Source organism: Phascolarctos cinereus, unplaced genomic scaffold, assembly GCF_003287225.1.
Source record: "Phascolarctos cinereus isolate Bilbo 61053 unplaced genomic scaffold, phaCin_HiC Scaffold_5;HRSCAF=322, whole genome shotgun sequence".
NCBI lineage: Eukaryota > Metazoa > Chordata > Mammalia > Diprotodontia > Phascolarctidae > Phascolarctos > Phascolarctos cinereus.
This window is the reverse complement of record NW_027555958.1, coordinates 304,631,095-304,641,812: the sequence shown is the minus strand read 5'-3', so window position 1 is coordinate 304,641,812 and position 10,718 is coordinate 304,631,095. Positions and strand designations below refer to the sequence as shown.

The window sequence follows — 10,718 nt, the reverse complement described above, 5'->3', positions numbered from 1 at the left end:
ACCTTCTCGTAACGATTCAAAGTTTGTAATTCACTTCCTCCATAAAATATATGGGTATGCATAGTTTAGTAGCTTTGGGGGAATAGTTCCAAATTATTTTCCAGAATAGCTAGACCAATTCATGGATCCACAAACTGTTTCTATGGGGTAGTAAGCAACAGTGGCTGACCACTCCCATAGAGGTAGGAAATGAAATTATTTTTAATCACCATTTTACAGAGAAGGAAACTGAGGCTCAGAGACTACCCAAGTTCCCACGCTAGTCATTGACAGAAACAGGCCTTTCACCCCTTTCCACTACTATATCCTTGAGTTTCCCGGTCATCTCTCTGTTTCTCTTTCAGCCCCTGTAATGTGTCTCTGCCGCTTGGTTCCTGTCTCTCAAAGAAGCAGGTCTGTTTCTCCTTGTCTCTGTTTCTATATTTCTTCCTCAGTCCCAGGATCTCTTCTTGTTTCTCGTGACTATTGTGTGCTTCGCACATACTAGGCATATAATAAATATTGATTGATTTGTTTCTTCACAATTGATTGATTTCTACACCTCAGTGCATGCTGTATTTCTATGTTCCTTTCCTCTTGGTAGAATGGAAATATATATTATACTTAAGAGTCAAGAAACCTGGGTTCAAATTCTTCCTCTGACAGTTAATAGCTCTGTGACATATACAGGGAGGTCTTCATCTATAAAATGAGGACGATGCTCTGTATTACTTACCTTGCAGACGTTTTGTTTGGTTTTGTTTTAAAGGGGGAGAAAACACTTTGTAAATGCTTAAGCACTCCCTAGATGTGAATACTTTGTCTCTCTTCCTTTGACCCCATCTTTGTGAAGACTGGATAATTAACAGGCTTATGTCCAATTAACTCTTGCCCTTACATAGTTGAGATTTGGCCGGGAGAGGTGGCAATTTGACACCCATCTATGTGGGCGGATAAATATGGTGCTGTGACAAGGGGAAAACTCTGCCCTGATGCCACCTCCACAGATGTACCCCCAGACGAGGGCAGCCGTTCTGTGGCATGGAACTTAGGGGGGTCAGGGGTAGGTATTTCTCGCTTCTCTTGTACGCTTTCACAGGAACAGAGATCCAGAACCACAAGGCACCTCAAACACCTTCTAGGTTAACCTCCTCATTTTACAGATGAAATCAAGGCCAAGTAGGATAAGTGACTTGCCTTTGGTTGAAGAAGTAGTCAGCATCAGAGGTAAGATTAGAATCCAGGTCTTCAGACTCCAGAGCAAAGGCTCTTTTCACTGGACCAACCTGCCTGCTTCCTTCTGGGCTTGTTTCATCTATAAAACTGGATGAGAATACTCAGGAGGGACCCTTCAACTCAGGCTGAGACAGAATTATCTTCTGGCGATATAAGTTCTCTGAATAATGCTCCCTTCAGCCCCAGCTGAGCTCCTCGTTTCCAGTACCTGCCTCCCACTCTCAGCCTGGCAAAGCACTGGATTCAGAATCTTGACTTTGCTTCTTACAACCAGTGTTACCATGACTGAGTCATTTAACCCTCCCAGGCCTCAGGTCCTCATCTGTAAAATGATACTATGACCCTTCCCCTGAAGAGCACTGGACTTACCAGAGGGCTAGCAACTCTGGGCAATTAACTCAATCCCGTTTGCCTCAGTTTCCTCATCTGGTATAATGAGCTGGAAAAGGAAATGGCAAAACATTCCATTATCTCTGTCAAGAAAACCCCAAATGGGGTCATGAAGAGTCAGACAGAATTAAAAACAATTGAACATGTCTCTGCATAATAGTGGTGGGGGTGGGTGGGCTGAGATAGGAGGAGAATGGCTAGTGGATTGTAGAAACCTTGGTATAAGCTAGGCAGAGGGGCTCTCCTCTCAGAAAGATGGCCCCCTCCCCAACACACACATACCCCAACTGTAGTCAGGCCTTTTAGTTACCCACCTCCGATTGGCATGGGAATCGAATCTGTGAGCGAATCAGCTTGGGAGCATCTGTTTGTGTGTGCGCGCGCATACCTTTATCTCTTTGAGTTTGTTTCTCTGGGGGAGGGGGGTGTCAGAGAGAGACACAGAGAGAGAGAGACAGAAAGAGAGAGAGAAATAGAGAGAGAGAGAGAAATAGAGAGAGAGAGAAATACAGAGACAGAAAGAGACAGACAGAGAGAGAGAGAGAGACAAAGAGAGAGAGAGAGAGAGAGAGAGAGAGAGAGAGAGAGAGAGAGAGAGAGAGAGAGAGAGAGACAGAGAGAGAGACAGAGGGACAGAGAGAGAGAGAGGGAGGGAGGGTGTCTATGTATGTATGTGAGAACATAAGGCCTCTGGGTTCATTCTGACACTGAATGAAAAACTTGCCAATGATTTGTCCAATGTCATTAATATGTGAACAGACATCTGTTATTTCAGAATTCACAACTCAGGGGTTTTTGGGGGAGGATCTTCCCCATCCTCTTCACTCTCAGAGACTTCTCCCTACCCCCTTTCATATTTCCCACCTGTCATGGGCCAGGTCTCTCAAGCTGACTCACAGTTTTGAGTTTGGGGATGGGGAGCAGGAAAGAGGGCTCAGAAAACTCAAGGGGATGGGGGGAGAAGGGGAACAAGAACAGAACCAGCTATAAGGATCCACCGGTCCCTTCTCCCTAACTTCTCCTACAGAGAGAAAGGAATAAGCATTTATATAATTGCTGTGTGCCAGGCATTGTGCTAAGTGTAGACACACACACACACACACACAACACACACACACACACACACATAAAACCTCATTTGATCCTTACAACAACCCAGCAAGCTAAGTGCTATTTTTAGCCACATTTTATAATCGAGGAAACTGAGGCAAATAGGTTAAATGATGTGCCCTGGGTCACACAAGCCAGTCTCCGAGGCCGGATTTGAACTCTGGACTTCCAGACTCCAGACCCAGCATTCTATCCATTTCTCAACAGCTGCTTCTGGAACAGACAGTGTTTTCCACTCAATGTTCCCCACCTAAGTTCTGCCTGATGCCATTTTCCCAGATGTACCCCCAGACAAGAGCAGCAGCTCTGTGGCATGGGACTCAGGGGGCTCGGGGAAGGTATTTCTCACCTCTCTTATTCACTTTCATAGGAGCATAGATCTAGGACTGGAGGAAACCTCAAAGGCCTTCTAGTTCAGCCCCCTCATTTTATTTTAAAAAAAAATTTTAGGCAATTGGAGTTAAGTGACTTGCCCAGGGTCATATAGCTAGTAAGTGTCAAGTGTTTGGTCTGAGGCCAAATTTGAATTCAGGTCCTCCTGACTTCAGGGCCGGTACTGTATCCACTGTGCCACCTCACTGCCCCTCCCCCCTCATTTTATAGATGAGGAAATTGAAGTTCAGAAGGTTAACCTAGGGTGGAAGAGGTAGTCAGCATCAGAGGTGAGATTTGAACCCATGGCCTAAGACTCCAGAGCAAAGGCTCTTTCCACTGTACCAGCCTTCCTGTCTCTCTCTGGGCTTCTTTCATCTGCAAAAGTGAACTGGATGACTTCTGAGGTCTCTCCTAATTCTAAATCCGTGGTCCTGAAATGATCCATCCTTCTTCCAGCCTGGACCTGGACCACTAGAGAAATAAGCTGAATGTGTGGTACCATGACAACAAGGGGAGCACCCAGCAGGACAGCTGGAAACACCGAGTAACAAAGACGGTCTGGGGTCAGGAGTCAGGGGCTCTGGGCCTTGTCCCCGGGAAGCAGCAAGGCCTGCAAACCTCAGACTATCCGCTTGGGTCAGATCTGAGAACAAGTCAACACTCTCTCATCAGCCTTCTCTGGGAAGTCTCTTCTGTCGGTCCTTCACAGTATTACCTCACTAATAAGTCAGTATTACAATATTTCCTCTGCATTTCTGAGTAGGTGGTTTTGTCCCATGTGTCAAAGCTGGTGGGGCAGGGGAGGGGGTGTGGTTGAGGAACCAGTCTTTTCTAACAGAGGAGTTTCCCAGGGCTGCCTGCCTTCTGCCCAATTCATCTCCAGCTCCCCCCCCCCCATTTTGCTTCCTCCCTCCTAATGCAAGTCGAGCGTCTCAGAGGTTCAAAAACAGTGGCAGCTTCTCCGGAGTCTGATTAGCTGTTTACTTCATTAAATGATTAACTGAGGAGACATTGTTTCCACAAGGATGCCTAATTTGTGGGGAAAGCAGAAGCTGAACCAGGCCCTGGTGCTTCCTCCTGATCCTAGGTGACAGGGTTCCCCACCTCCTGTCTGGGGGTGGGGGGTGGTCAGAGCAGCAAGAGAGAACTGGCCCCGCCCCCATTCTCACACACTATCCCCACCTCCTCACCCATCTGTCTGCCCTCTCACCCCCAACCTCAGAGGATATCAGGCATCCCGGGTGTAAAGGACGATACGAAATCCATTTCCGGATGGCAACATTGAAAATGCATTAAATGTTGGTGTTTTGCCCCCCAGCGGTTTTATCTTCCTAATTATGTTTTTTAGGCCGACATTGAAATTTTAAGTTTGCTTCTCCTGGATGCAAACTATTGGGGTGGGAGGGGTGGGAGGGGTGGGAAAGGGAGAGGTGGATGGAGAGGGAGGGAAGATCACCTGGGTTAGCAGGCCAGTAAAACCAATCTTTTATTACTTCCTTTGTGGCCACAAAGCAGAAAACTGTATTCCCTCTTACCTCCAGAGAACATCCCAGGTATGAGTCCATAGGGTGGTCAGTGGATAAATTTTCAGTCACACAACCCGGGCAGCAACATTGCAGCCAGGTCTAGAACCCAACCTTCATCTACACTGGTGGGGACAGGGTGGCAGCGAGATAGAAGCCTACCCCTTTTAGCCCACTCGATAGCTGTCTTGGACTCCTGAGTCTTTGCAGTGTTTCTGCAACCGCATCTGACACCATGTCTACGTTTATGGGGGCTGGCTTTTCATTAATGCAGAAGCTAGCCCCTGAGAGTCAGGGGCAGATGAATAGAAATTTCCTTTCTTTGGGATAGGGTGGGGAGAATTATTATTATTATTATTATTGGCTAGGCAATGTGGTTAAGTGACTTGCCCAGGATCACACAGCTAGTAGGTGTCAAGTGTCTGAATCCAGATTTGAACTCAGGTCCTCCTGACTCCAGGGCCAATACTCTATTGGAGAATTATTTAAAAGACAAATTTCAGAGCAGATTCCCAGGGAGAAATCCTAACAAAAAGGGCATAGGCTAATAACTAGAAGGGGAATGGGATACATGCAAGTTTAGGGCCCTGGGCTCCCTTGGGGGAGTGGGGGGAAGCTGAGAATGCTAGTGTGGAAGACAGGGTAGGATGGGGTCTGTAGGTAAGAAAGTGGGGTGTCTCTGGGTGCTAGACCTTTCTCTGCTTAGGAAAGCTGACCCTGTGTGGGCCTGTTCTCATTTCCCTGTTATTAGGAACTAGACCTGGGCTGGGGGTTGGGGATGGAAATAAGGAATTTCCCTCTCAAAACAATAGAGACTTAATACTCCCAAGAAGAGGATTAGTAGAACCGACATCAATGCAGCTGTGACTTTTTAGTGTATACAATTATCCAGCCTTTTGCCATTTCTTTTGCCAAGAGAAAATTCTCCTCTTATTTCCCAGAAGTTCAACATAGTTCTTTCCCCACCCTCCCTTCGCTAGTTGCTATCCTTGGCACCAGGGCCAGGGAGCAAAGGTGGACAGAGTGCAACCCAACACCTAACAAAACACACAAGATATCACTTTGCTGGGTCTTATAATAACAGTCCCTTCCCCCTGGCTTCCCTCTTCTACCCTAGGACTCTCCAACCTAATAGGGATGAATTAGAAAAAAAAAAGATTAGAAGACCTGGATTCAAATCCTGTCTATGAACTAGAATAACTTGCTACCTTATGAGACCCTGGGCAAGAGAAAAATCTCTTTGAGCCACGGTTTCATTATCTATACACAGCTATGTAAAGCATTTATTTATTTATTAAGTGTTCTCTATGTATCAGGCACTCTGCTACAAAATCTATTAAATGAGAGTAGAATAAAATCTCTCTAGCTCCAAATTCTATCATCCTATGAACCTTAAAACTGATTTAACCTCGCCCAGCCCAGACCTTAGAACTGTTTCCCCTTAACTCAAGAGAGCTCAGAAATGGCCAGATCCCCCAAACCAGCTAATGGTATCACAGGTTTTCCTAATTCTCTGAACCTGCTATGTTGAAATGAAATATAAGTGATTTTTATTCTCCTGTCTATGATAACCAAAATTTGGAACCTGGGTGTTGAGTGAGAGAGAGAATCCAAGACCATAAGGATGAGAGTCAAAGATTCTGGGGAGAGGTGCGCACTCTCACCCCTCGACAAGTGAGGCTCCTGAACAGGCAATGGCAAAGAAGTTAGTTGGATTTGTAGCTCATGACTACATAACTTGAAATCAGGCCTGGCTGCCTGGAAGTGGTGGTTATCTCGAGGGACCCAGTTGTGTATTGTGCTCTTATCACGGGAAGGGGTCATCTGCCTAGCTTTTTCTTCCCGATCCAAGACCAGGGGAAATGCCAGAGTGGCAGTGTCAGCCCACTTTTGCCGGAGAACTTCCTTTTCCTATGGAGGTGGTAAATGGGGCCAGAGGGAGCGGAGGAGCAGACTACTTTTGCCAATACATATTAATGTCCTAAAATCTCTGTGGTCCCTTCAAATATTAGAAAGTCCTAGCTGAGGTCTAATTTCCATTGCTCAACCTCTAAGATTCTTCTCATTTGTGGTAGCCTCAAACAACAGCAAGTCCTACCTGGCACCGAACTTCCATCCCTCTAGCTTCTTTCTGTAGATTTAAAAAATGCAATGAACTGAACTACAGCCACTTTCCATGGACATGGGTTTTATTAGTCTCCTGTTGGTAGAGAAAGGCAGCAGGGGAAGGAAACTGGATGGGGACATATCCTTTGTCCTGAATTTAGTGCATGTGGCCTGGAGTTAGGGGGTCAGAAAACAGCAGCAGAAGCAGATGCGGTGATGGGAATGGAGGTGAGGGTGGCTCTGGGACCAACAGGGGCATGATATGAATATTGGGGGAGGTGCAGGAAGATTACCTTCACCCAAGGATTTAGCCACTCCTCATCTCCCTCATGTTCATGTATGTATATGTTCTGTAGACATGCCTGTGCCCATGCACACATGCCTCTGGGCTCACCCTTAGGACTACGTGTGGCATGTGCCCAGATCATATAATCATCAGGGACCCTCCCAGCCTCCGCAGAGTTCTATAAGTAAGAGAGAGGGAAGGTAGGAGGTGTTGGGCATAAAAGTCCCACCCACCCACCCACCCATCCCTGTGCCAGGTTAAACTAGATTATCAGGGTGAGTCCTGGGGGGGGGGAAGGTGTCATGGGTGAGCTTGACCCCCCCCCCAGCACTCCCCCTCGGGCTCAGCTGGGTGTCTGGGGCTGTCCTCTCTGATCCCCTCACATGACGCTGCAGCTCTTGGCTCGGTCCTTGCGAATCTCTGCCTCAGCCCCCTTGTCCGACCTCCCAGGCAGCTGTGCTGACCTCTGTAGGCCTCTCCTCGAATCACTTCGACGAAGCTGCCTGTGGCCACGACCAAGGGAGGCCACAGTGGCCACATGGAACACATCTCGGACACTGCGCTCAGATGACCGGGATGAACACTCAACATAAGACACAGCCCCTACCTGCCGGGCAAGGACGCTGCCCTGGGACAGAGGGAAGCACAGAGATCATCGTAGCTGGGGGAGCAATCTCACAGCAATCCCACCCCCCTGACAACCCCCAGCACATTGCACTTGTGTGGCATGGGGGTAGAGAGGTGCTGAGGAGAGTAGGGAATGAGACCGTGGCCAGATCAAGGAAGAGTGGGGAGAGGAAATCAAAGGGTCTGAGGTATGGGATACAGGCTGGACCAGGATCAAAGGTTAAGCTGGGTCAGAGGGCAAGGGCTAGGACTGCACCTGCTCATGTGTGACAGGGATGAGCCGCTGTTTGGAGAGCTCCCTCAGTGTGGCTAGGTCTGTCCTCATGTCCAGTTTACACCCGACCAGAACAACCTTAGCATTAGGACAGAACTCCTGGGTCTCCCCTTGCCACTGGTGGAGTAAAGAATAGGTTTGTTTCAGGGAAGGGGGTGGGAGGCACAGGGAGTGATCTTCCCCCCCATCTTCACTCTCTGACTTCAGGAGTTAGGATCACTGGGCCGATTCTGCATTCGAAGGCAGAGAGGTGGTGGGAGCCAGAGTCGTGGGAACCTTCTAAGCGGAGTGTGAGAATGGAAGAGTCAGGATGGAGCGAAAGGCTTAAAAACTTGGGGCTTCTCACTCGTCTTTCCTCAGGGGAGGTGCTGACCTCCACCAGGGTTAAGGAATTACTTCTTTCCCAAACTTTCCCTGGGAACTGACTAATTCAGAACCCCACCCCCACCTCCTCCCAGGAACCCAGCAGGCCAAGAGCCCACTTCTTTCCTCTATTCACCACAAACTTTTCTCATGGAAATCAGGTCCTGGGGAGAAGGCAGCTGGGGAGCAGGGCTTTCCCAGCCCCACCCCCTAAGCTGAGGGAGCTCCCAAACTCCCACAGAGAACAGGCTGGGGCTAGGGGAGAACCAAATGCTGGCTCTGGATTAATTTCAGGGAAGGAGCAGAGAATGTCTGGGCACAGCTGGCTAGGCTAGACAACCCAGAAGTGACTTTCTTATTCCCCAGAGCACAGGAGTCTGCCCTAATGATGCTAGGATACTCAGGCTTCCTAAGGGAGGGAACCCAGATTTTTTCCACAACCGTTCCCACCTTCTTGAGCACACTGTCAAGTGTCTCCGGCCTGCTGATATCAAAGCAGATAAGGACAGCATCAGAGTCTGGGTAGGCCAGTGGTCGGACATTGTCATAATAGGAGGAACCTGGGGGAGAGAGAGAAACAAGGGGTCCAGAGCTGGTAAGAGAAGGCCTAGAAGGTAAGTGGGGGAAGATTGGTTATCGGGGGAATGGGCAGTGGGACCAAAGTAGAGGAAAAGGAGTCTCGGCCAAAGAAGAGACTCTCCTCCCTTTCCTCCCCAGTCCCCTACTCCAATATAAATACAAAGGATGGGAAAATACCAAAGATCAATAAGTAATAATGTTAAATAGCCCTTGAATTGTCCTTCATGACAAGAGGGTAGAGGGCAGGGGAAGGTTGGGAGGGGAAGCAAGTAAGGAAGTCAGATCCCAATAAGAACTTTTCAATTATTATGGGATAGTGTTCTGGACAATCTGGGCAAGCCCCTGACCCCCAAACTCTCTAATTAAGAGACTTTTTCAAGCTTGATCTCATCTCAAAAGAAAAAGGTTGCAAAAATAAAAATCACTCCCTTCCCTTAAGTTCCACAGACATATACCCCTGATATCTTGCATCTTCTTGGGCATGGGCTCAGCCTAAGTCTAGAATGTTTCCTCACTATGCCTCCTGACTTGGTTTCCCCTTTGGACAGACAAGATCCTACCCCATCTTTACACCTTCCCCCCCAGGCCTTGAAGCTTTATAAGGGAACGAATGGAACTAGCAGAGTGTGTGTGTGTGGGGGGGTGGAGAAATGCCCTTTGGGGATGGAACTGTTCTGTGGACATTTGGGGTCTCCTAGGATCTGAGCTCGCTGGCGCTAGAGTGGAGGCCTGGGCTTTGGAATGGTGTCAGGTTCTTTAGAGATGGTAGGAGAGGGAGTTACCTGAAGTGTCCCACATGTTGAGCTCTATGCGGCGCTTGTCGATCTCAAAGCTGGCTGTGTAGTTCTCAAATACGGTAGGGACATAACTCTGCGGACAGGAGGCACTGGGTCACGCTGAGGACCCTTTCCCCCTCTCCCCTACCATACTCGGGCCACATTTCCTCCCCTCCCACTCATCTCGAGGAAGGACCTGGACACGGGATCGCCCAGGGATTTTTTGGGGGGTTGGGGGTGGGGGGAGGCAGAAGGGTTGGGAGGACTCTAGGAACTGCCTAGGAGGGAGGAAGCGGAGAGCCCCTACATGGTCCCCCTCCCCTGCAACCCCCATTCTTTTTCTTCCTTGGCTCCCCAGATAGTGACTGTCTTCCTCTGGCTCTCCCCCGGGTGCCCTAAACCTCAAGATCAAAGCCCTGTCCCTCGGCCCCCAGTCCTCCCAGCCCCCACCCCGTTGCCTGAACCCCCAGCCCGGATCATTCCAGCTTGCAGACTTCCCCTTGGCACCCCCGCGGCCCCCTAGTGCCCAGCTGCCCAGCTCCAAGCCTCCCGGGAGTGCATCCCCCGGGTCCCCAGCCCCTCACCCCGGGGTAGGCGTCCTTGGCGAACACCTGCAGCAGCGCCGTCTTGCCGCACTCCGCGTCCCCCACCACCACGATCTTGCAACGGCCGCTCTGCCCCTCCATGGTCTCAGCTACGCGCCAGCCAGGGCCCCCCGTCCGGGCCCCGCCGCCGCCGCCGCCGCTGCAGCCGCCGCTCCGGCCGTAGACACCGGCATCTCCCGGGCCCGCGCCGAGCCCCCGCCCCGGGCAGCCACCCCCCGCCTCCCCCCGGCCTCCGCCCCCCTGCCCGGGAACCGCGCCCCCGGCCCCGCCTCCCACCCCAGCGCAACGGGGAGGGGCTGGGACCGGAGGGGCGGGGCCAGGGGCAGGAGGTGCCTGCAGATTTGGGGGTGGGTGGGACTTATTAGGGAGCTTCTTCCTCGGGGAGGGGGTGGCCTGGGGAATGGGCGGTGAGACCCGGAGAAGTTTTCTTGGGGTTACTGATCTGCGTCTTACACGGGTTAAGTGCCCTTCTCCAACCAAGCGCGTGCA

At 50.1% G+C, this 10,718-nt stretch overlaps 1 protein-coding gene across 1 annotated transcript; it reads right to left on the bottom strand.

The window, feature by feature from the left end:
- Nucleotides 1-7,247: 7,247 nt before the first annotated feature.
- RND2 (Rho family GTPase 2) lies at nucleotides 7,248-10,429 on the bottom strand. The gene is made up of 5 exons (XM_020972705.2): nucleotides 10,209-10,429; nucleotides 9,631-9,718; nucleotides 8,720-8,829; nucleotides 7,889-8,023; nucleotides 7,248-7,633 (listed from the first exon to the last, which is right to left on the bottom strand). Exons 1-5 carry the CDS (start codon nucleotides 10,308-10,310, stop codon nucleotides 7,385-7,387), a joined length of 684 nt encoding a protein of 227 aa, XP_020828364.1. The 5' UTR covers nucleotides 10,311-10,429; the 3' UTR covers nucleotides 7,248-7,384.
- Between the last annotated feature and the right edge of the window lie 289 nt (nucleotides 10,430-10,718).

Excerpts from the sequence above, each read along its gene's own strand:
- RND2 (XM_020972705.2), bottom strand. The coding sequence starts at position 10,310 with ATGGAGGGGCAGAGCGGCCGTTGCAAGATCGTGGTGGTGGGGGACGCG. Across the intron at positions 8,830-9,630 it reads CAACATGTGGGACACTTCAG|GTTCCTCCTATTATGACAAT; the intron begins GTAACTCCCTCT and ends TCTCTCCCCCAG. Across the intron at positions 8,024-8,719 it reads TTGACAGTGTGCTCAAGAAG|TGGCAAGGGGAGACCCAGGA; the intron begins GTGGGAACGGTT and ends TTACTCCACCAG.